Source organism: Rana temporaria, chromosome 8 (assembly GCF_905171775.1).
Source record: "Rana temporaria chromosome 8, aRanTem1.1, whole genome shotgun sequence".
NCBI lineage: Eukaryota > Metazoa > Chordata > Amphibia > Anura > Ranidae > Rana > Rana temporaria.
This window is the reverse complement of record NC_053496.1, coordinates 154,883,587-154,909,151: the sequence shown is the minus strand read 5'-3', so window position 1 is coordinate 154,909,151 and position 25,565 is coordinate 154,883,587. Positions and strand designations below refer to the sequence as shown.

At 47.8% G+C, this 25,565-nt stretch overlaps 3 protein-coding genes and 9 non-coding genes across 12 annotated transcripts; 1 reads left to right on the top strand and 11 right to left on the bottom strand.

The window, feature by feature from the left end:
- Positions 1-5,306: 5,306 nt before the first annotated feature.
- Positions 5,307-5,798, bottom strand: LOC120909207 (histone H2B 1.1). Its single transcript, XM_040320929.1, has one exon. The coding sequence runs from the start codon at positions 5,739-5,741 to the stop codon at positions 5,361-5,363; it is 381 nt and encodes a 126-aa protein (XP_040176863.1). The 5' UTR covers positions 5,742-5,798; the 3' UTR covers positions 5,307-5,360.
- Positions 5,799-6,022: 224 nt separating this feature from the next.
- On the top strand, positions 6,023-6,506 carry LOC120909206 (histone H2A type 1). Its single transcript, XM_040320928.1, has one exon. The coding sequence runs from the start codon at positions 6,062-6,064 to the stop codon at positions 6,452-6,454; it is 393 nt and encodes a 130-aa protein (XP_040176862.1). The 5' UTR covers positions 6,023-6,061; the 3' UTR covers positions 6,455-6,506.
- Positions 6,507-7,835: 1,329 nt separating this feature from the next.
- Positions 7,836-8,247, bottom strand: LOC120909209 (histone H4). Its single transcript, XM_040320930.1, has one exon. The coding sequence runs from the start codon at positions 8,202-8,204 to the stop codon at positions 7,893-7,895; it is 312 nt and encodes a 103-aa protein (XP_040176864.1). The 5' UTR covers positions 8,205-8,247; the 3' UTR covers positions 7,836-7,892.
- A 15,427-nt stretch (positions 8,248-23,674) lies between these two features.
- Positions 23,675-23,793, bottom strand: LOC120912120. The gene has a single exon (XR_005742880.1). It is a non-coding gene; the product is annotated as a 5S ribosomal RNA (ribosomal RNA).
- A 101-nt stretch (positions 23,794-23,894) lies between these two features.
- LOC120911867 lies at positions 23,895-24,013 on the bottom strand. Its single transcript, XR_005742636.1, has one exon. It is a non-coding gene; the product is annotated as a 5S ribosomal RNA (ribosomal RNA).
- A 96-nt stretch (positions 24,014-24,109) lies between these two features.
- LOC120912275 lies at positions 24,110-24,228 on the bottom strand. Its single transcript, XR_005743030.1, has one exon. It is a non-coding gene; the product is annotated as a 5S ribosomal RNA (ribosomal RNA).
- Positions 24,229-24,324: 96 nt separating this feature from the next.
- LOC120911932 lies at positions 24,325-24,443 on the bottom strand. Its single transcript, XR_005742700.1, has one exon. It is a non-coding gene; the product is annotated as a 5S ribosomal RNA (ribosomal RNA).
- Positions 24,444-24,533: 90 nt separating this feature from the next.
- LOC120911926 lies at positions 24,534-24,652 on the bottom strand. Its single transcript, XR_005742694.1, has one exon. It is a non-coding gene; the product is annotated as a 5S ribosomal RNA (ribosomal RNA).
- A 91-nt stretch (positions 24,653-24,743) lies between these two features.
- On the bottom strand, positions 24,744-24,862 carry LOC120912178. Its single transcript, XR_005742935.1, has one exon. It is a non-coding gene; the product is annotated as a 5S ribosomal RNA (ribosomal RNA).
- Positions 24,863-24,952: 90 nt separating this feature from the next.
- On the bottom strand, positions 24,953-25,071 carry LOC120912377. The gene has a single exon (XR_005743049.1). It is a non-coding gene; the product is annotated as a 5S ribosomal RNA (ribosomal RNA).
- Positions 25,072-25,161: 90 nt separating this feature from the next.
- Positions 25,162-25,280, bottom strand: LOC120911034. The gene has a single exon (XR_005741831.1). It is a non-coding gene; the product is annotated as a 5S ribosomal RNA (ribosomal RNA).
- A 90-nt stretch (positions 25,281-25,370) lies between these two features.
- On the bottom strand, positions 25,371-25,489 carry LOC120911033. The gene has a single exon (XR_005741830.1). It is a non-coding gene; the product is annotated as a 5S ribosomal RNA (ribosomal RNA).
- Between the last annotated feature and the right edge of the window lie 76 nt (positions 25,490-25,565).

Below are 25,565 nucleotides of genomic sequence, written 5' to 3'. Positions count from 1 at the left end.
TCACGGACACGGAATGGGAGGACATCTACAGGATGGCTCACAAGGGTTCGGTCAATGTCCAGGTACAGGAAAATGCGTACAAAATCCTCTCCAGGTGGTACAAGACCCCTCTTAAACTACACCGCATTAATCCTGCACTTTCAAAGGTCTGTTGGAGATGTAATCTAGAGACGGGATCTTTCCTCCACATATGGTTGTCCTGCCCCAAACTCCAACCTTTTTGGATGGAGGTGCAAGAGTATATCTCCAAGGTGACTACATTTGATCTGGAGTTCACGCCTGCTCAGTTCCTCCTTCACCATGCCCAATCATTGCCGAGAGGATATTGTAAGTCTTTGGCAATGCATGTGGTGAATGCAGCCCGTATGTGTATACCTCTCCAGGGGCTCTCCCCCAATCCTCCATCTATCGCGGATTGGTTCAAATGTATTCATAAAACAATGGAGATGGAGGAACTGATCCACCAGGCGAACGACACCCCTTCTAAATTCTCGGGAACTTGGGCTTGCTGGACCCACTTTGTCTTGTCAGACTGTTACAAGAATACTATGTCTTGTCGGTGCTGATTGTTACTCCCAATTGGTCAAAACCCCATAGAGCTGTGGCGGGTTCCCCCCCCCCTTTTCCGCCCCGTTGTCTCCGTACCCTTCCCCCCCTCTTAGTAAGATAGAGGTCACGAGTGCATAGTCTGTGCTGGACTTCTCAGCCTAGAGCTATGGCTCGTCACTGTTGTTGCCAGCCCCGGTTGTGCTGGATATCAAGGTATATATAGTTTATATGTTTTTTTTCTGTCACTCTCAGCACAGTGTTAATTGCACCCACACAAGGGTGTGAGTTTAGTGGTTCCTTTGAGTACTTCTAGCCGTTCTTGCCAGCCTTGGCAAGGGCCAGTGAGGCGATTTGTTGTGCGACTTCTATGGCGGCTACGCCCGCGACTATTTTTGGGTATATCTGTAACTGACTGTTTTATGCCTTTATGTACTTCTATTGCATCCTTCTGTTCTGTACTTCTTTTGGCGGCTGCGACTGCAATTACCATTGCCCGCTGGATGTATATGATATTGTTATATCTGCAGAACCTTAATAAAAACCTTTGAAAAAAAAAAAAAACATGGCTGAAAAAAAAGAAGCAGGTAACCCAGCCCTAAACAATTGTACTGCACAGACAGTATTTGACAGGGGACAGGTAGAGTGTGCTGGTGAAATGGCCAGAGATTCACCAATATATTTCTCTAACTAGAGCAAGAAGCAGGTAACCCAGCCCTAAACAATGTACTATATGAAGCAGATGTCACAGAAATCAAGAGTGCTGGTTTAGATTTCTGAAGCAGCATACACCTCGCTGACACTGTCCCTCAAAATCTGGAGCCTGTCCCTACAATAGCTACACCAGACTGACGAGCGGCCCATAAACCATAAGATGATATTGATGTCAAAGAAATAAATTGTGTTTTTTTAGATTTCTGAAGCAGGATCAAACCTCTCTGACACTGTCCCTAAGCATCATCAGCAGCCTCTCCCTGTCATAACTAGAGCGGAGTTCTATGAATAAAGAATGCTTGTATGAATGTATGAAGCAGGATCAAACCTCACTGACACTTTCCCTAAGCAGCAGATTCAGCAGCCTTTCCCTATCATAACTGAAGCAGAGTGACAATCTGTGATGTGTGCCTCTATCTAATATAGAGACTGGTCACATGCTGGGTCACATGCTGCACTGGCCAATCACAGCCATGCCATAACTGTGATCAGTTCCCAGTCACAGTAGTAAAACGAATGGCAATTGGCTGTCGTGCAGCGCGCCAAAACATACCCGAACCCGGACTTTTTCCAATTGTTCGGGTGCAAAAAAAACAAACAATGTCCGTACCGAACCCAAACTTTACAGTTCGGGTTCGCTCAACCCTAATCACGAAATATAACCCCCCCCCCCCCCAACACACACACACTGAAATAACATATTATACATGATAAAACCCATTGACATGATAGGGGGTATATGTAAACACTAACTCTGTTCATTTATTTAATCATTGTAACTTTGTGCATTTATATTCACTGTGTATCATGACTGTCCAGACATTAACACGATTTGTGAAAAGTTTAAGACAATTTAAAAAACAGAAAACAAGCTTATCGGTCAAAAATGATGCACTGAAAATAAAATATTATAGATGTTCAATATAAAAATCTGCCTTCAATTTTCTTAAAAAAAAAAAAAAAAAAAAAAAAAGCTCCATGACAAGGCCGGGGCGCACGTGCTACGCAGAGTTCCTGACTCTGGGCCCTCATGGCCCGAAGCAACTAAAGCTACAACGGGGCCCCAGTGACTTATTGGGTCCCCACCCTTCATGAGGAAGATCCCAAGCGAGTTATGCTGTTCGGTGGGGAGTCGGTCTGAGGTGAACACGGAGGCAGGTGATCCAACAGGGCTTAGACAGACAATCCATTGGGGATCTGGGTGGCCGGACACTGAGAAGTTGTATGTAGCAACTTGTCAGTCGGTGACCTCAAAATTAAGAAGTCTACCTAAAGGGAGATTCAGGCAAATTATATTTGTTGAGAGAATTTGCTCTATTGTCTACGTTCCTGAGTAGAGGGCCTGTGGCAGAGGTTCCACTCCTAATTCTAATTCTGTTAGAGCCAAGTCGGTGGCAGAGACTTGTTCCTTCTCAAAGGTTCCGAGTGATACCCTGGCTGCCAGGTCGGTGTGAGAGGCCTGTCCAGGTACACTATACCAACTCCGGCTGGAGTGGCGACGTGAGTTAAAGTCCCATTGGAGGCAGGACTGCTTCTGCAAATTATCCTTTCACCAACCTTTCTTTATCTACTTCAAGTTAACTTTTTTGCCGTGTTGGGCAAGAAATAAAAGCGCCATAAATTTTTTTTTTTTTGTTTTGTTTTTATTTTTGTTCGTTTATTTGATTTTTCAGACACTGGGGAATGATGAGAATGAAATGGTTTCCAGGATTGGAGATCATGTGTAAGTTCACTTATAAATGTGTAGATATTAGTAAAGGTGATGAATATGTCCGATTCCCTAGGGACAATTCTCCACCTCTAACTTCTATAAAGGCCTGTGTGCTGTCCGAGGTGATATGGTGATCACATTTGTATGTAGCTGATACGTTGTATATATTTTGTGTCATTTACCTATCAGCCAGCGTATGGCTTTATCTATGTACATTGATCTGCTGTTGATGATTGAAAATGATACAAATAGACAGAGATTTGTCCGGGATGATTGAGTAGATACAATGTTTCGTTTTTCTCACTTCTATCTCCCGATTGTGTTGCGGGTTAAGAACTCCGCGATCTTCTCAATGTGTCTTTTCAGATAAAGTAACAATGTAAGACGGGAGATTGTGGAGGATCTTTTAGTGTAACAATATGTGAGGGCGGCATAAGTGTTTATTCAGCTCTGCCACCTTGTGGTCATTCCTGGTAGAACACTTGGGTGTGGGCGCAGTACAAGGCGATGAATAGGGAATGTATACAGGCAGAAAAAGGAGATGATCTCCGAAATAAATCTAGAACCAGGGAGGGAATAGAAGGAAGGTTTGTTCATTCCCCTCCTAGTCTGACCGATCTACTCCACATCTAAAGATTTTGATTTATTTATGGCGGCTACGCCCGCGACTATTTTTGGGTATATCTGTAACTGACTGTTTTATGCCTTTATGTACTTCTATTGCATCCTTCTGTTCTGTACTTCTTTTGGCGGCTGCGACTGCAATTACCATTGCCCGCTGGATGTATATGATATTGTTATATCTGCAGAACCTTAATAAAAACCTTTGAAAAAAAAAAAAAAACATGGCTGAAAAAAAAGAAGCAGGTAACCCAGCCCTAAACAATTGTACTGCACAGACAGTATTTGACAGGGGACAGGTAGAGTGTGCTGGTGAAATGGCCAGAGATTCACCAATATATTTCTCTAACTAGAGCAAGAAGCAGGTAACCCAGCCCTAAACAATGTACTATATGAAGCAGATGTCACAGAAATCAAGAGTGCTGGTTTAGATTTCTGAAGCAGCATACACCTCGCTGACACTGTCCCTCAAAATCTGGAGCCTGTCCCTACAATAGCTACACCAGACTGACGAGCGGCCCATAAACCATAAGATGATATTGATGTCAAAGAAATAAATTGTGTTTTTTTAGATTTCTGAAGCAGGATCAAACCTCTCTGACACTGTCCCTAAGCATCATCAGCAGCCTCTCCCTGTCATAACTAGAGCGGAGTTCTATGAATAAAGAATGCTTGTATGAATGTATGAAGCAGGATCAAACCTCACTGACACTTTCCCTAAGCAGCAGATTCAGCAGCCTTTCCCTATCATAACTGAAGCAGAGTGACAATCTGTGATGTGTGCCTCTATCTAATATAGAGACTGGTCACATGCTGGGTCACATGCTGCACTGGCCAATCACAGCCATGCCATAACTGTGATCAGTTCCCAGTCACAGTAGTAAAACGAATGGCAATTGGCTGTCGTGCAGCGCGCCAAAACATACCCGAACCCGGACTTTTTCCAATTGTTCGGGTGCAAAAAAAACAAACAATGTCCGTACCGAACCCAAACTTTACAGTTCGGGTTCGCTCAACCCTAATCACGAAATATAACACCCCCCCCCCCCCCAACACACACACACTGAAATAACATATTATACATGATAAAACCCATTGACATGATAGGGGGTATATGTAAACACTAACTCTGTTCATTTATTTAATCATTGTAACTTTGTGCATTTATATTCACTGTGTATCATGACTGTCCAGACATTAACACGATTTGTGAAAAGTTTAAGACAATTTAAAAAACAGAAAACAAGCTTATCGGTCAAAAATGATGCACTGAAAATAAAATATTATAGATGTTCAATATAAAAATCTGCCTTCAATTTTCTTAAAAAAAAAAAAAAAAAAAAAAAAAAAAAGCTCCCATGTATTAGCTGACTAACACTGACACCTAGTGGTGATAAAATGCACGGGAAGATATTGGATGGTTTGTTCTCACTAGCCGACAATATTCACGTATAAATTAGATCTTCCGGATATCCATTCTACAGAACGGGACTAAGTGGGAGAAAAACAAAAAACACAAAACACACACCTTCTGGAATTCCTCAATAAAGGGAGTCTAGCTGGTGTTCGGATGGATTTATTCTAATACATCCACAAATGTATAACTCCATCAGATTGTAAAAACATGATTGATATCCTATAATTAGCTTATTCTTCACCAATGTTTAGAATCTCTAATTGATACAATGTGATGAGAGCTCATTGATGGAAATGGTGGGTGGCTCTTAGAAGAGCCTTTGTGTCTTGTGTTGGGATGATGATGGGGGGATTACTTGGCGCTGGTGTACTTGGTGACGGCCTTGGTGCCCTCGGAGACGGCGTGCTTGGCCAGCTCTCCGGGCAGGAGGAGGCGGACGGCGGTCTGGATCTCCCGGGAGGTGATGGTGCGGCGCTTGTTGTAATGAGCCAGGCGGGAAGATTCTCCGGCGATGCGCTCGAAGATGTCATTGACAAAGGAGTTCATGATGCCCATGGCCTTGGAGGAGATGCCGGTGTCGGGGTGGACCTGCTTGAGCACCTTGTACACGTAGATGGCATAACTCTCCTTCCTGCTCTTCCTCCGCTTCTTGCCGTCCTTCTTCTGGCTCTTGGTGACGGCTTTCTTGGAGCCCTTCTTGGGCGCCGGGGCGGACTTGGCTGGTTCAGGCATTATTAGGGTTAATGGTATTTTCTCTGTGAAGGGAAAGTGTGCTGGAGCCGCCCTCGTGTGCTGCTTATATAGGCGTCCTATGCAAATGAGTCCACACCCCTCCTCACTCTTCTATTGGAGGGTTAAGTCATGTGATGGAGAGTGACGTGATAATTTAATTCCTTTTCAATGGATTGGTTTAGAGAGAAGTCAAGGCACTATTGGCTGGATTCAAACGTGACCAATCACAGCGTGTGACGTCGGAGCACTGAGTGTATAAATTAAGGGGAGTGATCTGTGGGCTGATATTCTCCATTGAATAACCCAATCATCCACCTACAATGTCAGGACGCGGCAAACAAGGAGGCAAGGTTCGGGCTAAGGCCAAGACACGCTCATCCCGGGCTGGTCTGCAGTTCCCAGTCGGTCGTGTTCACCGCCTGCTCAGGAAGGGCAACTATGCCGAGCGGGTCGGGGCCGGAGCTCCAGTGTATCTCGCCGCCGTCCTCGAGTATCTCACGGCTGAGATCCTTGAGCTGGCCGGCAACGCCGCCCGCGACAACAAGAAGACCCGCATCATCCCCCGACACCTCCAGCTGGCTGTCCGCAACGACGAGGAGCTCAACAAGCTGCTGGGCGGCGTCACCATCGCCCAGGGAGGAGTCCTGCCCAACATCCAGGCCGTGCTGCTGCCCAAGAAGACCGAGAGCCACAAGGCCACCAAATCCAAGTAATCCCAATCACTTCATTCCCCAACACAACAAAGGCTCTTCTCAGAGCCACCCACCTCTCCATACAAAGAGCCCGACACACATAAAATTGTTTCCATTCCTATTCTCCGATATTTATAATGTGGTAAATGGTTCACTCTAAAAGCAAACACTTTGAATGTATTCATTACAGGTAGGAAGATTCAGCCGCATTATACCTCGCCATACAAAGAGACGCAACACCCATTGTTATTGGGAGATCTGATTGTAAAAATAGACAACCAAAAGTGATGTTTTGTTTTACATGTTGGAAATAAAACGGTTCCTCTGACTAGGTGTGATCCCGATGGGGGGACAATGTGTTGGGATGACACGTGTCAGTAATAATAAATGGTGATAGATTTTATATTGGAACGCTTTCAGTGTCGTATTATAGAGCAATGTGATCTCATTACATGGATTTGAATCTCCTCCATCTCTTGGTTCTCATGGATTTCTTCTTAAGATCACAAATCATTCTTCAAACTGGAAAGGAGCCCACTGATCTCATCCCCTTTCTTCACACCTCCCACATGGAAATAGACATTGATAAACTGTCCCCTTCATTTCAGTTTAATTCCCCAACAATAACCTGGAAATTGTATTTTTTTTTGTACTGCAGATCATTAGAAAATCTCCTGAACACGTGTTGTCTCCTCTGAGAAAATCGAAAGAGCACAGACATTCTATGGAGCATTGCTGGCTGTGGGGCCAAGATTTCACATTACACACACAACGCGATTTTTATCGTTCTTTATGACTGAAAATAAAGCATTGATCATATAAAAATCTGATAATGAAATGTACATGTCACTAAGCGATATTTATTGTTCTCTCCTACATGTAGCGGTGATAGATTGTCACACCCCGGATAGGTCTATAAAGACATGTGAGGCGACTGGTAGTACTCAGGACACCGCCAGAGAAATATGAACAATGATGTTCCAAACATGTGTTTCATGTCTGAAATGAAATCAGGTCGGTTTCCTGTTTAGGTTCCAAATATTTGATTTTGTTCGCAGTATAAATTGTCGCGGCCCCGCCCCCTTCAGCTCTTTATAAAGACATGGCAGAAGGTGACAGAAATGTAGAAGAGATGAGAGCCACATACAGAACCAATCGATTTTTATTGACTAAGGAAAAGTTTTTTTTTTTTTTTTTTTTTATCGCTGGAACAACCTACCCGACAAATAATAAAAGTGAGATAACGATATTGTAAGACGATCTATACACAGATCTGCTGTACATCTAAAATCGTCCAATCGGATTGTATAGTGTATGTTTAGCTATAAAGAACTTCCTTCCCCACATACTAAAACGTTCTAACGCCAGGATAAATATATAGTGAGCCCTTTGTATGAGAAGGTGGGTGGCCCTGAGAAGGGCCTTTGTGTAGGGGAAGTAGGTAGGTGTTCATGAGGATTTAGCCTCCGAATCCGTAGAGAGTGCGCCCCTGGCGTTTGAGAGCATAGACGACATCCATGGCGGTGACGGTCTTCCTCTTGGCGTGCTCGGTGTAGGTGACGGCATCGCGGATGACATTCTCCAGGAAGACTTTGAGCACTCCGCGGGTCTCCTCATAGATGAGTCCGGAGATGCGCTTGACACCCCCTCTGCGGGCCAAACGTCGGATGGCGGGTTTGGTGATGCCCTGGATGTTGTCCCGGAGCACCTTCCTGTGCCGCTTAGCGCCTCCTTTCCCCAGACCCTTCCCTCCTTTACCGCGACCAGACATCTCGGAGATCTGCGTTATTCAGACAAACAGTAAAGAAACCACACACAGCCACCTCCTTATATACAGCCTAGGCGGACCTGATGGAAACCTTCATGGGAAGGAGGCGGAGTCACACACATTCATTACAATGCAAAATTAATAAATAGAAGATGTAATTTATTTTTAAGGCTCCTAAATATTCTGTGGTAATCAAATATATTAATGAAACAGCAATACATTTCCAGAAGATGAATTTATTCCTTCTTCTCAATGCTTTTCTATTCATATCTGGAGATTACACGGAGAACATTAATCTTTAACTTTTCATAACAGAAACACAATCAGCAGCTTCAATTGTTCATATTTATACAACATTATTTCTAAAGGAAAATAAAGTAGCACATTGCCTCCGACATTTCACCTTCCTGGGTGTGATGATGTGCGGACCTGATGGGAAACATGTGGATAAGGGGTGGGTCTAGTCATGTATTTCACTGCAAAGAATTTCATTTATTTAAAAGATTTTCAATATTTTGCTCAACGGATGTAATTCATCAGAAGCACAACTTTGTCTTTATTGATGAATTGTACATATTTGTCTGATATGTGATGATTATTCCCTATCTCTACCAATAATGTCACATTTCCAGATCTCTATATAGGACGAGCAAAATGTGTGCAATCTGCTATATGCATAAATTATATATCAGAAAGAGAGCGAGAGATGGAAAAACAAAAACAAGTGAATATATATATATATATATATATATATATATATATATATATATATATATATATATATATATATATATATATATATATATATATATATATATATATATATATATATATATATTCACTTGTTTTTTTGTTCCTTCTCTCGCTCTCAGGACATGGCAGTTGGAATAAAAGAGAACCTATGAAAATGTTTTACATTTATTTAATAATCTTCAGATTTCTCGGATAAATGTCTCATCTGGTGATCTCAGTGTCGGATTCGGCGGGATAATGGGGCTGATTATTTCTCTGTAACGATCTTCACAATTCAGGCGGGCAAATTTGAAAGTAGCAATTTGAAATACGAACCAATCAGAGCAGTGGGCGTTTCCTTCACCAGCCAGTAATGTCTTTCTGATGAGAATTTCAAAGAAATGTGTTCTGAGATCTTTCTCCTTTTTCAGCCCAGAAAATACTTGTTCTGTCGACTTTTCATTGATCTCTATAGAAAACATTCTCTAGCAGGGCGGTTTCTGTATTTGTGAAGTAAAAGAAAAGACTAGAAGAAATGTGACATTCATATTTCTAATGGATTTATTATTCTTGGTTAGATAAACTGCCCGACAATTCAGAAGAGTGTTGATCGATGTTCCCGGAGGAAGAGATATCAGATTTTAGAGTCCGATTATTCTTTCTATCGGAGATCATTAGAACGTTCCATAGAATGTCGGCGGGAAATGTGACTGAATCAATTTCATATTTGCACCAATCACAGTTTTGGGCGATTTCTTCAGATAAAATGTATTTCGTGTGAAGGAGGATCTGAGATCTGAGTTCCATTCAGCTGGGGGGTGTTGGTTTGGTATTTGATATTGAATGATCTCTGATCTCCAGAAGATGTTCAGTAGAATTAAAGGATGGAGGACAATGAAAACCAGTCCCTGGAAGGAGATCACACTGTTCCTTCACACGAAATACATTTGAATAAATTATACAAATCATAGAATCTCTGAATTGCTGTTAGGATGGACAGACATGTAGGGCTCGATGGTTTTGATTGGAGGGGTTTAGCGGTGAGTAGACGATCAGCATAGAAAGATTGGAATGAATGGAGATGAGAGAATGATGTACTGTGATCACATTTCCTGTCATTACTTCCTCACCTGTATTACAAGTCTGAGTGTGATAAGAAAACAAAGGGTTTGCCTTTACAGGGAACTTTACCTGACATTATTAATAATATACAACTTGATTGGAGAATAGGAATAGATACCAGGCATGTCCGGCTCTATGCAGAGAGATGTGGGTGGCATGTTTGTGAGGCTATGCTAAAATAATAATATTGATCTTTAGATGTGGAGTAGATCGGTCAGACTAGGAGGGGAATGAACAAACCTTCCTTCTATTCCCTCCCTGGTTCTAGATTTATTTCGGAGATCATCTCCTTTTTCTGCCTGTATACATTCCCTATTCATCGCCTTGTACTGCGCCCACACCCAAGTGTTCTACCAGGAATGACCACAAGGTGGCAGAGCTGAATAAACACTTATGCCGCCCTCACATATTGTTACACTAAAAGATCCTCCACAATCTCCCGTCTTACATTGTTACTTTATCTGAAAAGACACATTGAGAAGATCGCGGAGTTCTTAACCCGCAACACAATCGGGAGATAGAAGTGAGAAAAACGAAACATTGTATCTACTCAATCATCCCGGACAAATCTCTGTCTATTTGTATCATTTTCAATCATCAACAGCAGATCAATGTACATAGATAAAGCCATACGCTGGCTGATAGGTAAATGACACAAAATATATACAACGTATCAGCTACATACAAATGTGATCACCATATCACCTCGGACAGCACACAGGCCTTTATAGAAGTTAGAGGTGGAGAATTGTCCCTAGGGAATCGGACATATTCATCACCTTTACTAATATCTACACATTTATAAGTGAACTTACACATGATCTCCAATCCTGGAAACCATTTCATTCTCATCATTCCCCAGTGTCTGAAAAATCAAATAAACGAACAAAAATAAAAACAAAACAAAAAAAAAAAATTCAATCATTGTATTATCGCCATTAGGGGATTGAAAAATGCAAAGTGTTAATATTAAAAGGAGTTTTGATTGAGTTAAACATACAAGATGTGCATATTGCAATCAAAGTGAATGTTCAGCCTAAACATTTTTTTTTTTATTTTAAGTTTTGGATCAACATGAGGAAAGGTTACAACCTCTGTCAGGTTTTTTTTTTTTTTTTTTAATAAATTTTTTTATTTTCGTCCATCATACAGGATAAGTGCGGTTACAAGAACAATGTAACATTCAAACAAACTATATTCTTGCGGGCGCAGCCGCTTCCACATATGCAACATAAGCAAGTCATTAGAGTATGCTTGGGCGTAACCTGACCCTGAGCTTAGTGGACAGAGCGGATGCCAGTGGGCTGTATTTCTAACATTAGGCAACTGACGCAAGTAGCGAAACTGTCGGGCAGCTGGTAGCCCTTATATTCCCAGGTGTACCCCCAGGTGTGGTAATACCTGAAGTGTGTCTGGTGGGCAGACCTGGTTCCTGCTTAAGGGTTCAAAGGGTTAGGGGGGAGGGTCAGGGGGGGGTCGAGCCGCCACAGCTCATCGACGTATGAGGTTGAGAGGGCATTGTGCGTTGATCTCCTGAGATGATGGCTTTGTAATCATCCGACAGGGTAAAGTGCCGCCAGCAGGCCCAAGTCTCGTTGAACTTTGCCGGCGTGTCGTTGCTCTGGTGGATCAGTTCCTCCATCTCCATTATCTTTTGGAGGCGTTGAAACCAATCGGATATAGAGGGGGGTTTTGGGGAGAGCCAGAAAAGTGGGATGCACATCCGCGCGGCGTTTACCATGTGCATGGCCAAGGAGCGGCCGTATTTCCTCGGGCGCAATTTGGCATGATGGAGAAGGAACTGGGCAGGCGCGAATTCTAGAGTATCGGTGGTGACATGTGTTATGTATTTATGGACCTTAGCAGTGGCGGCTGGTGAAGTTTTATGATGGGGGGGCGCAATACCCCGCCCTTCCACATTTGGTCCCTCCCACTTCTCATAAGCCACACCCCTTATAGAATCCACCACTCCGTCCCCTGTATTCCACTCAATGTCAGGAGTATACAGCTCAGCGTCACAACACAGAGTATATAGCCCCAGCATCACAAATCATGGTATATAGCGCAGCCTTACAGATCGGTGCAAACAAACTAAAATATGACACTGTTAGTAATGAAGGACTCGAAATGGGCAGGAGATTACCAGAGACTGCGGACATACTGCACAAGATTACCAGAGACTGCGGACATACTGCACAGGATTACCAGAGACTGCGGACATACTGCACAAGATTACCAGAGACTGCGGACATACTGCACAGGATTACCAGAGACTGCGGACATACTGCACAGGATTACCAGAGACTGCGGACATACTGCACAGGATTACCAGAGACTGCGGACATACTGCACAGGATTACCAGAGACTGCGGACATACTGCACAGGATTACCAGAGACTGCGGACATACTGCACAGGATTACCAGAGACTGCGGACATACTGCACAGGATTACCAGAGACTGCGGACATACTGCACAGGATTACCAGAGACTGCGGACATACTGCACAGGATTACCAGAGACTGCGGACATACTGCACAGGATTACCAGAGACTGCGGACATACTGCACAGGATTACCAGAGACTGCGGACATACTGCACAAGATTACCAGAGACTGCGGACATACTGCACAGGATTACCAGAGACTGCGGACATACTGCACATGATTACCAGAGACTGCGGACATACTGCACAAGATTACCAGAGACTGCGGACATACTGGACAAGAGTACCAGAGACTGCGGACATACTGCAGAAGATTACCAGAGACTGCGGACATACTGCAGGAGATTACCAGAGACTGCGGACATACTACACAAGATTACCAGAGACTGCGGACATACTGCACAAGATTACCAGAGACTGCGGACATACTGCAGGAGATTACCAGAGACTGCGGACATACTACACAAGATTACCAGAGACTGCGGACATACTACACAAGATTACCAGAGACTGCGGACATACTGCACAAGATTACCAGAGACTGCGGACATACTGCAGGAGATTACCAGAGACTGCGGACATACTACACAAGATTACCAGAGACTGCGGACATACTGCACAGGATTACCAGAGACTGCAGGAATTACTTGTCCTGCGACTTGGGACTTAAATGTTGCATGACAAGTCGTACCCCATGATTTCCAATGAGAACCGTTCATATCTGTGCGACTTCAAAGTAGTCCCTGCATTACTTTGGTCCCACTTTGATGCAACTTGAGGTCCATAGACCTCCAGAATACACAGGTATTTGCTTTAAGTCACATCAAAATTGCAGTAGAATTGTGCAACTTTCAGACTGCATTAGCCTGAAAGTCGCAAGATTCTGCCACAATTTTTTGGTGCGATTTTGCAGCGACTTGAAGCAATGCCTATGTATTCTGGAGGTCTATGGACCTCAAGTCACATCAAGGTGGGACAAAAGTAATGCATGGACTACTTCAAAGTTGCACAGATATGAACAATTCTCATTGGAAATCATCGGGTCCAACACATCCTGCAACTTTCCAGTCCCAAGTCGCAGGACAATTTGCAAGCGGGGGGTGGGGTGGTGTTGACGGCCGATATTTTCCCTGCACATTAAGTATAAAAAAAGTTTTTTTTTTATAATAACTGGGGGGGGTGGGGTGGTCTGGTGGGGTAGTGTTACAGCCCGCTATTTGTGCTGTAATGAATTTTTACATAGAAAAGAAATGTTGTTAATAAATGGGTAAATGAATTATAAAAAAAAGATTTTTTTAATAACCGTTATTGGAAAAATCTTTTTTTTATAATTCATTTACCCATTTATTAACAACATTTATTTTCTATGTAAAAATTCATTACAGCACAAGTAACACTACAGCGGGCGGTAACACTACCCCACCAGACCACCCCCCCCCCCCCCAGTTATTAAAAAAAAAACTTTTTTTATACTTAATGCTAAATTCAATCAAATATAAAAAATAAACTGTTAATAAGCTTAATATATTTAACTAATATTAAATAAAAAAAAACATTGATGGGGGGGGGGGGGGGGTTGTTGCCTGGCATTATTTTCGCTGAATATTAAATATTAGAAAATATTTTAAAAAAATATATAAAAAAGAAATTGGATTAAGCAGGGGGGGTGGAGGGTGGATGCCAGCCGCCGAATATTAGATAAAAAAAAAGACTTTGAATAAGCGGGGGGGGGCCGCCGAATATTACATAAAAAAAGAGTTTGAATAAGCGGGGGGGGAGGGGGCAAGAATATTAAATGCAAAAAAAAGCCTTTGAATAAGCGGGGGGGGGGGGGGGGCCGCCGCCGAACAATCAATTGATTGAAAAAAAAACTTTGAATAAGCGGGGGGGCAGGCCGGCCGCCGAATACTAACATACTTTGTGGAAATCGCGGGAGGGGTTGGATGCAGCTGTGAAGCGGCCGCCGATGTAGAGACAGGCAGGCTTACCTCGTCCACGGTCGGGCGCACTGTGTTTGAGCTGACCCGACGTCACTTCCTGTTTTTCCAGTGACGTCGGAACGAGCTCAGAGACGGGCGGGTGCACACAGACAGTGTTATGCACCCGCCCGGCCATAACTATACACTCCATCACGCCGGAAGCAAATGGCGCGATGGAGAGCGCCACAAAGGCATATTTTTGGTGCCAATGTAGCGCCGCGTCTGCAATCCCGTGATTGCACAGACGTGGCGCTACTCCTACAGGACTGTTCCCGGCGTCCGGCGCGCGGACATAGAGCCCATAAGGCCCTTTTTTGGGGAAAAAAAATTCTTAAAGGGACAGATTTAAAATTTTTTTTTTTTTTTTTTTTTTTTTTTTACTGACTGTGGGATGGGGGGCGGCGCCCGGGCGCCCCTATGGACGGGCCGCCACTGGACCTTAGTCCAGTAGGGTTGGAGTTTGGGGCACGTCCACCATATGTGGAGGAAGGAGCCCGTCTCCAGATGGCATCTCCAGCACACTTTAGGGAGTGCCGGGTTAATTCTGTGTAGCTTAAGTGGGGTTTTGTACCATCTGGAGAGGAGTTTGTAGGCGTTCTCCTGCGTCTGGACGGCAATCGACCCCTTGTGGGCGAGTCTATATATGTGTTCCCATTCCTTGTCCGATAGATCTAGCGAGAGGTCGTTTTCCCACTGCTGGTTGGCCCAGTGAAGTTTAGGAGATTGTGAGGAGAACAGTAGTCCGTATGTCGTTGAGATTAGATGTCTCATTGGCGCTGTAGAGTTGCACAGGTTTTCGAAGGGGGTGTAGGGTCTGGACCATTGTACACCGGGCTCTTTTTTGTCTAGGAAGTGCCTAATCTGGAGGTAAGTCCAGAAAGGGAACTCACTCTTACTCATTTTGGTCGCTAGTTCTGTTTGCAGCAAAAGACGGTCTGCGGCATAAAATTGACCTGCCCTTACCGTTTTGTGGGGCCAGCCGTCAGCTAAGAAGGTAGGGTTCATTCCCGGCGGGAAATTGGGATTCAGTCGCAGGGGGGTCATGGGACCGGTCCGGTCTGCTATTTTGTATTTAGCGCAGGCCGTCCGGAAGGCCAGTAGGGAGGGGCGTATGAGGGGGTGGTCGCCCCAATCTTGTAGGGCGTTGCCCTTTACGATCCATGGCAGGTGTGTTAGGGGCAGAGAGGAGAATGATTGCTCTAGGTCAACCCAGTTCTTTCTCATCCCGTTTGTTGTCCAGTCTACGATCCTGGACAGCCCACAGGCTAGGTTGTACTTGTGTAAGTCAGGCAACCCCAGGCCTCCCTGCAATTTAGGGACCGTGAGTCTCGCATAGCTTAAACGGGGGCGGGTGTCCTGCCACACAAACCTCGTGCATGCCGATTTGTAGGATGAGTAGAAGGCCGGGGGGAGCCTGATGGGTATGGCTTGCATAGTGTATAGAACCCGGGGGAGTATGTTCATCTTGACCACTGCTACCCTACCGAACCACGATAAAGGTTTTGGGGACCATTCTTTCAAGTCTTTCAATATGTTTTGGAGCAGTGGGGTGTAGTTAAGTGGGTATAGGTCTGTTAGAGAGGAGGGGAGTTGGATCCCCAAATATGTGATGGCGCGGGCGGACCATTTGAACGGGAAGTTTAATTTGCACTGGTCGTAGAGAGTCGTAGGCAGAGTTACATTTAGGGCCGATGATTTTGAAAAGTTGATTTGGAGGTTGGTCAGTACTTTGAAATCTTCAAAGTCTTTCATCAGGTTGGGGATGGTTGTTAGAGGGTCTCTGAGAAATAGGAGAATATCATCCGCGAAGGCGGCAATTTTATAGGTCCTCTTGTCAATCTGGATTCCTTTTATTGTGGGGTTAGCCCTAAGGCGCTGTAATAGGGGTTCTAACGTGAGAATGAACAGTAGGGGGGAGAGGGGGCACCCCTGGCGCGTCCCATTTGTGATGGAGAAGGCGTCCGACAGGTGGTTGTTCACTCGTACTCTCGCTGTGGGGTCCGCGTATAGCGCCGAGATAAAGCTGAGCATGGTCGGCGGGAGATTCACGGACTGCAGCGTTGCCTGCATAAAATCCCATGCCACCCTGTCGAACGCCTTCTCCGCGTCGAGGGATAAGAAAAACCCAGGGGACTTGTTGGATGTTAGCCAGTGGTGAACGTTTATCGCTGTGAGGGTGTTATCCCGGGCCTCCCTCCCGGGGACGAAACCTGCCTGGTCCAAAGCCACCATATTGGGCAAGTAAGGCAGTAGCCTGTTAGCTACGGTTTTAGCGAACCACTTGAGGTCCACGTTTAGGAGGGATATTGGCCTGTAATTGGATACTGCATTAGGGTCTTTGTCCGGCTTGGGGATCACGACAATGTGTGCTGTCAGGAGGTCACGGGGGGGGGGTGGCCCCATTGGCAAAAGAGTTGAATGCCGCTTTAAAGAAGGGGGTAAGCACCGTTGCATAGGTCTTGTAATACCCCGCTGTCAGCCCATCCGGCCCCGGGCTTTTGCCCGATTTTAGTTGCTTCAGGGCTAGTCCCAACTCTGCGTCACTAAGGGGTTTGTCGAGGTCTGTTTTGGCTTCCTCTGACAGCCGTGTTGGGCTGTATTGAGTCAGGAATTTGTTTATCAGGTCATGCCTTGTTTCTAATGCCGTCGGTGTGTCTGGGGTTGGCAAGTTGTACAGGCCAGTGTAATACTGTACAAAAAGTTTAGCTATGGCGGGGGTGGATTGTACTGTGTGGCCTAGGGCGTCCGTCAGGGAGTGGACCGTTGTTTTTGCTTTTTGGGAGTGTAGAGCTTTAGCCAAGAGTCTACTCACCTTATTGCCGTGCTCGTAAAATGACTTCTTTGCTAGTACGTAGCTACGCTTAACCCGTTTACCTATGATCTCCAGAAGTTCGGCTCTAGTTTGGTTTAGTTCCTGTAGTGTGGCGAGGGCTTGTGAGTGTTTGTGCGCCGTTTCTAAGCTCTTAATCTTGCCTAGAATGTCGTCGTAGTGTTTGCGTCTTTCTGTGTTCCGTTTGGCCGCGGCCGCTATTAGGAGGCCCCGTACTACGCATTTGTGGGCTTCCCAGTTTATGCTAGGGGCTGTGTCTTCCGGCCTGTTTTCAAGAAAAAATAATTCGAGCGCTTTCTCCAGGTCCTTAGCCACTACTGGGTCCGTGAGTAGGGAAGGGTCTAGCCTCCATACCCTGGACCTCGGGTGACCGGGAGGCAGAGCTATCGTGACCGAGATGGGGTTGTGGTCCGATATGACCATGGGGTCGATCGAAGCCGCGGATAAGAGGGGTAGGTCTTCCTGGCTAACAAACAGGTAGTCGAGGCGGGAATAGCGGTTGTGCGGTGTTGAAAAGAACGTATAGTCCCTACCCGTCGGGTTTAAGGCGCGCCATGTATCATGTATGAGTAGGCCTTGCAGGAGCTTTTTAATTCTCCTTAGCGCGGTGTATTGAAGGGATGAGGTGCCCGTGGACGTATCAAGCGTGGGGTTGAGTGGGACATTGAAGTCTCCCCCGAGCAGGAGAGTCCCCTCTTTAAAGGAAGCAAGCAGTTCCGCAATTGCTCTAAAGAACGAAACCCGGCGTGTGTTTGGTGCGTATATATTGGCAAGCGTCACCGTCCTGTTCTGATACGAGCCTTTGAGAAATAAGTACCGCCCTTCCGGGTCGGCTAGCGTGTCTGTCAGTTGGAATGGGCAATTTTTAACTAGTAACGTGGATACCCCTTTTGTTTTTGCTTGCGCGTTCGTCGCGTGATGGGCCACTGGGAAGTGATGATTGTGCAATTTGGGTATAGCTCCGGATTTGAAATGTGTTTCCTGCACAAACACTATGTCGGCCCTGGCCTGGTGCATGGAGAGAAGAAGTTGGGCCCTTTTTTCGGGTAGGTTCAGTCCCCGCACGTTCAGGGAGATGATTTTCAATTTAGGGACGCCATCCCCTGTCGGTATAGCAGACATCGTCGGTCGGGTCTGTGAGTGTTTGCCTGACTTGTATAGTGTTGTCGGGTGTGCGAGCTGTGGCGGTTCGCAGTGGCTTGGTGGGGGGGGGGAGGGGGAGTGGGGTGGTTTCCTAGTGTATCTACGAGGACGCAGGTGAGGGTACCAACGGGTACTTCGCTCTTCAGGTATCGGGTGCCCGAAACAGGGGGCCTAGCGGCGGGTCCCAGGGATTGGGAGTGGTGTTACCCGCCGTTGGGGCAGTGAACGCCCGTATCCGATTAGGCGGAGGGACTCAGTCCCGCCACCTGATTTGGGTGGTAGTTAATCGGTGAGGTGCGGCCGTGGGGGGCGTTCGCGTCTGAAACTAGGCGCGGACCCCGTCCCACGGTACCGCTTGGGGGGTGGTCCGGCACTTACCAGCAGACAGCCGTGTGAGTGGATACGATACTTGTCGTGGCTAGCCACCCCGGAGCGCACATTCCTGTGGTGCCTGAGCGGTGTTAGCCCCGTGGTTGAGGATTGTCTATGGGTGTGGGGGGGGGAGTGTGTGGCCTGCTGGGGGGGGGTGAGCCCCGCCGTGTCCCGTAATATGGCAATCCCCGGGCTCGGTTTCCCCAGAGGGGCCTCATATGGTGCGTCCCTCGTCTCCTCTCCCCTTGCGTGGCCCCCTCCTTAGATGGGGGTTCCGTGGAGAGGGGGACGGGGACCCCCGGTCTCTGGCTTATACCCCTCTTACCTATTCTCGGCCAACTAATGCGTGCCCTCCCCGTTAAGACATATCTATCCGGCCGGGGTGTTTCCTATCATCGGGGAAGCGGCAGGCAGAGTATCCACAGTAATGAGATTTAGGGTTGTGCGTTCATACTTTACCCGGGAACCTCGGTTCCCTCGGATATTACACAGTTCCGATCCGGGTATAGTCCTTAATAGGTGTAGTTCGTGGGGAGGGAATGAGCTGGTGCTGCAAGGTCTCTCATCTCGTGGATGGTGGGTAGCTCGTCAAAGGTCGCGGTGGTGCAAGATTCTGGCCGGTCCGTCTAACCTCCGGGGAGTGGCCAGCGGTGAGGACTTGCCGGTGCAGCTCAGTCAGTCGGGTGTGTATTAGCCCCGGGATCCTCTGTGGAAGTGCGGTCCCCTGTCTGGTGTGTTCTCAATGGTGTAGCGCTCAGGGGGATGCGTTCTGCTGTACGGGTTGGTGTCTCATCCTACGGGCATGGGGTGTGCGCTCTAACGGGGTACGGAAGGGTGATGGTTCTCTCTTGGTCCTGCAGAGAGGGCCGCCGCCGGAAGGTGTAGCCAGTTGAGCAGGTATGCAGGGGCTGTCTGGAGGCCCAGCGGCCCTTCGAGCGTGATCTCGGTGAAGATGGTCGGGTTCCGTCATGGCTCGGGGACTGCCCGTGGGGTGAGTGGTGGTCCTATCTCCGGTGCGGGGAGTTGAATAGCTTAGTAGATCCGCGTCTGGGAATCAGAGGAGCGTAATCTTCGGCGCGTCGCTCGTTCGTGGCTCTTCTGTTGTCTCCCGCTGTGTTGACGTGTCCTGCAGGGTGACGAAGTTGTAGTGCGCCGTACCGGAGGTCGTCATAGGGTTCCGCTTCCGGGAGTGCGGCTGGCCCAGAGCGTTCTGGGTATTGTAGTTGTCAATGATGGGCGGGTCACTCTATTCTCAGGTGGCCGAGTGGGTGGAGTCCGGCAAGGTTTCCCGCTTTACAAGTTGGCGGCTGTTGTAGATCCGGCGGACGTGTCAGCTGGGCCTTCGGGGAAGACCCATAGAGTGGCAGTCTCTGTGGCGGGAGAGCGATGAGATGAGGCTCACAACGTCTGTTCCCATTAAAGTTACACTAATAAAGGAAAAACAAATTAGGGTCTCGAGGCCTGAACAAATAACTCAGTAAAACTTGCCCACTAATCCTACGGCATCAGCTCTGTTGGAGACGTGATTTGACATTCAAATGTCTCTGCGGGCTCTTCGCGCTCCCGGAGAGGAGAGAGGGTCGCCCTCTCTTCTGGGTCCAGCGTTGGTGGTCGAGGTGCGGGAGTTCGAGGGGGATCTCCTCCTCCTGGATCTCGTGGGTTGCGTTTCCATCTTTTCCGCCGGGGGTCCATTCCACCGGCCCACGGAGCGACGGTAGATGGCATACCACTCCGGGACCGCAACGGGTGGGATGCCCAGAGTCTCAAAAAAGAGCGGCAGGTCCTCCGGGACTTTAAGGTGTGCCGTGCGCCCCTGATGGGAGGCCGAGAGGCAGAACGGGTACTTCCATTTATAACGGATATTGGCGGATCTCAGGGCATCTAAGAGGGGTCTGAGGTCCCTTCTATGCTTCAGTGTTATACCAGACAAATCCTGGAACAGCTGGATCTGGGAGCCCTCATGTACCAGGCGCTGGCCTCTCGCCTGATGTAGGATTTCTTCTTTCAGCCCAAAATCCGTGAGGCAGCAAACAATATCTCTGGGGGGGTCCGTATCCCTGCCCCTGGGGCGTAGTGCCCTGTGGATCCGCTCCATAGCAATAGCTGTGTCCGGGGGTCTCTTGAGTATGGAGTTGAATAGCTCCGTCACCTCTCTGGCGATCTGACCTCCCTCCACAGCTTCAGGGAGGCCCCGCACGCGCAGATTATGGCGGCGTCCCCGATTTTCCAAATCCTCCAAGTGGCGGTTTATTTCCCGCATTTGCAGCGTGTGGTCGTCTATTTTCCTGGTGGAACGTTGGAGGACCAGGTCGTGTTCCACCAGTGTATTCTCCGCTGCTGCAACTCTCCCATCCAGTGACTGGAAGTCGAGGCGAAGCTCCGCTATGGCTGCTGTGAGCGCGCTTTTTATGTCAGAAGCCACCGCTCTCAAGTCTCCGATAGTGATGGGAGCCGATGCCGGAGCGGAGGCCGGTAGTATCCCCGGGTCCATAGTATTCCCCTGCGGGTGGTCCAGGGGGGTCGCTGAGAGCACAATCTCCTGTGCGTGAGTGGAGCTGACTTGCGAGCGGCCTCGAGGTGTTCCCTGGCGGGAAGCCGCCATGTTTCCCCGGCCGGTGCGGAACATCTCCGGGATGTGGTGCTCCAGGGAGTCGGTTGGTTCCCTGGGGGAACGGGATCGGGAAGCCGAGGACTGTCGGGAAGCAGTACCCATGGTTCTGTGTGCTTGGCGGGGTCAAAAAACACTGCTAAATGTGAAGTACGCTCTGAGGTGGCAGGAGCTCAGTTCTCAGGCAGCCATCTCCTAGCTCGGTCCAGCCACGCCCTCCTCTGTCAGGTTTTTAATACTTTAAAACAATCCATATAGAAGTGCAAAGCTTCATTGATAAACTTGCAAACCACAAAGTGTGCGCCCCATGCCTATATAAATCGTTGCGCAACGTACACACGGCATTACAGCGGTAGAGGTTGTTGTGTCAACATTGCTAGAAGAAAAGAGGGAACAAGACGGCAAAGAAGTCCGGGGCCCCACTTGTAAAAGAGCTTAAAGAATAAAGTGGGGGCCCCTGGCAGAACGCCCCCCAAGCTGACTAATAAATTACTTTTATTTTTTTATTTAACATTTTTCCCCCAGGTGAATGGGTAGGGGTACGATGTACCCGATACTCATTCACATAGGGTGGGAGGACAGGATCTGGGGGCCCCCTTATTAAAGGGGGCTACCGGATTCCGATAAGCCCCCCGCTCGAAGACCCCGACAACCAACGGCCAGGGTTGTTGGGAAGAGGCCCTTGTCCCCATCAACATGGGGACAATGGTGCTTTAGGGTGGGGGCGTAGTGCCCCCCCTGCTCCAAAGCACCCACCCCCCCCCCCCCAATTTTGAGGGCATGCGGTCTGCTACGGTTCAAGAGGGGGGGGGGCTCGCTTGGCCCCACCCCCATTCCTCACTGGCCGGGCTGCATGCTCGAATAAGGGTCTGGTATGGATTTTGGGGGAACCCCCATGCCATTTTTTCAGTGTAGGTGTTCCCCCTTAAAATCCATACCAGACCCAAGGGCCTGGTATGCTCCTGAAGGGGAACCCACGCCAGTTTGTTATTTAAAATTTGGCGCTGAGTTTCCCTTCATGATCAGCGTAACAAAAAAAAGGCAGGTTTCCAGGTGCGCCTCTTAAACCCGTGCAAATGCAGCTACGCCACTTGATATTTATCAAGATTGTGCCGGCGTAGTGAATAGGCGCACCTGAATGGACAAAAATGCTGCATGCGCAGTACACAAACAAACCTATGTGTAAATCAGCCCCTATGTGTGGAGAAAAAAAGGCACTGCACACCAACATCAAAACCTCATCCCAACTGTGAAGTATGGTGGTGGGGGCATTCATCTAACCAAAATTGATGGTTCGGCCGGGGAGAGAACCTGTTGTGGTCAGAGATAGAGGGGATAGCTGTCGCCACTAAGGGACCAACCAACTTATTTCCAGGGACTACAGTGAGTAAGTGAAGTAAGTACCGGAGCAGTATTCTCACCAAACAGGGGCGGTGAAGAATCAGGAAACGGGGGGCGTGGCCGGACTGAGCAAAAAGATGGACGCGTGAGCTCTGAGCTCCTGCCACCTCAGAGCGATTAGCATCCATTAGCTGAGATTTTACACCCCGTTTGTACCTACCGTGATGGGAACTGCATCCAGGCACACTTCTGCCTCCTGCACCCCGAGGGAAAACACAGCCTCCCAGGGACAGAATATCACGGAGATGTTACGCTCATCCAGGGGGAACATGGCGTCATCCCACCAAGGCACTGCTCGAGGCCCGGCACCCTTACCCCATGCCGCTTCGTCTGACATTGTGCTAATGGCGCCCCCGACAGCTTCTTCCCCTCCACCGGCTGATGATCAGGGAACTGCCGAAGCCGCCCCGCTGCCTCATCTGAACATCATGGACCTGAGAGCTATCGCAGCAGATATTAAGGACACTCTCTCAGCCGCCATTGCTGACTTGAGGATAGATATCCGCTCCCTCACTGACAGGGTTGCGGTTACTGAAAAGTCTCTAGAGGACCACAACCAGGTTCTGATCAGGTCCACCAGCAAGATAGATGATCATACCCTCCAACTTAGGGATGTGAACAGACACCTGGAGGAGGTATTCCCAGGCAGTTTCCCATCCAGGTACTAACCAGGCCCGACCCTGCTTAGCCTCTGAGATCAGACGAGATCGGGCGCTTTTAGGGTGATGTGGCCGTAGGCGATAACCATGGCTGTCCTTAACACTCTTGAAGATAGCATGGAAGAAAGACTCGGGGAAAAAAAGATTCAAGGACTCCACCACACCAACTAAAAAAAAAAAAAAGCCTACAGCACCTGGTATTCCCAGACGGTTTCCCATCCAGGTACTGACCAGGCCCGACCCTGCTTAGCCTCCAAGATCAGACGAGATTGGGCGCTTTCAGGGTGATGTGGCCGTAGGCGATAAGCATGGCTGTCCTTAACTCTCTTGAAGATAGCATGGAAGAAAGACTCGGGGAAAAAAAGATTCAAGGACTCCACCACACCAACTAAAAAAAAAATAAGCCTACAGCACCTGGTATTCCTAGGCGGTCTCCCATCCAGGTACTAACCAGGCCCGACCCTGCTTAGCCTCCGAGATCAGACGAGATCGGGCGCTTTCAGGGTGATGTGGCCGTAGGCAATAACCATGGCTGTCCTTAACTCTCTTGAAGATAGCATGGAACAAAGTCTCGGAAAAAAAAAGATTCAAGGACTCCCCCACAACCCCAAAAAAAAAGCTTACAGCACCTGGTATTCCCAGGCGGTCTCCCATCCAGGTACTAACCAGGCCCGACCCTGCTTAGCCTCCGAGATCAGATGAGATTGAGCGCTTTCAGGGTGATGTGGCCATAGGCAATAACCATGGCTGTCCTTAACTCTCTTGAAGATAGCATGGAACAAAGTCTCGGAAAAAAAAAGATTCAAGGACTCCCCCACAACCCAAAAAAGAAAGCTTACAGCACCTGGTATTCCCAGGCGGTCTCCCATCCAGGTACTAACCAGGCCCGACCTTGCTTAGCCTCCGAGATCAGACGAGATCGGGCGCTTTCAAGGTGATGTGGCCGTAGGCGATAACCATGGCTGTCCTTAACTCTCTTGAAGATAGCATGGAAGAAAGACTGGGGGAAAAAAGAGATTCAAGACTCCACCAAAACAAAAAAGCCTACAGCACCTGGTATTCCCAGGCGGTCTCCCATCCAGGTACTAACCAGGCCCGACCTTGCTTAGCCTCCAAGATCAGACGAGATCGGGCGCTTTCAAGGTGATGTGGCCGTAGGCGATAACCATGGCTGTCCTTAACTCTCTTGAAGATAGCATGGAAGAAAGACTGGGGGAAAAAAGAGATTCAAGGACTCCACCACAACAAAAAAGCCTACAGCAGCTGGTATTCCCAGGCGGTCTCCCATCCAGGTACTAACCAGGCCCGACCCTGCTTAGCCTCCGAGATCAGACGAGATCGGGCGCTTTCAAGGTGATGTGGCCGTAGGCGATAACCATGGCTGTCCTTAACTCTCTTGAAGATAGCATGGAAGAAAGACTGGGGGAAAAAAGAGATTCAAGACTCCACCAAAACAAAAAAGCCTACAGCACCTGGTATTCCCAGGCGGTCTCCCATCCAGGTACTAACCAGGCCCGACCTTGCTTAGCCTCCGAGATCAGACGAGATCGGGCGCTTTCAAGGTGATGTGGCCGTAGGCGATAACCATGGCTGTCCTTAACTCTCTTGAAGATAGCATGGAAGAAAGACTGGGGGAAAAAAGAGATTCAAGACTCCACCAAAACAAAAAAGCCTACAGCACCTGGTATTCCCAGGCGGTCTCCCATCCAGGTACTAACCAGGCCCGACCCTGCTTAGCCTCCGAGATCAGACGAGATCGGGCGCTTTCAAGGTGATGTGGCCGTAGGCGATAACCATGGCTGTCCTTAACTCTCTTGAAGATAGCATGGAAGAAAGACTGGGGGAAAAAAGAGATTCAAGACTCCACCAAAACAAAAAAGCCTACAGCACCTGGTATTCCCAGGCGGTCTCCCATCCAGGTACTAACCAGGCCCGACCCTGCTTAGCCTCCGAGATCAGACGAGATCGGGCGCTTTCAAGGTGATGTGGCCGTAGGCGATAACCATGGCTGTCCTTAACTCTCTTGAAGATAGCATGGAAGAAAGACTGGGGGAAAAAAGAGATTCAAGACTC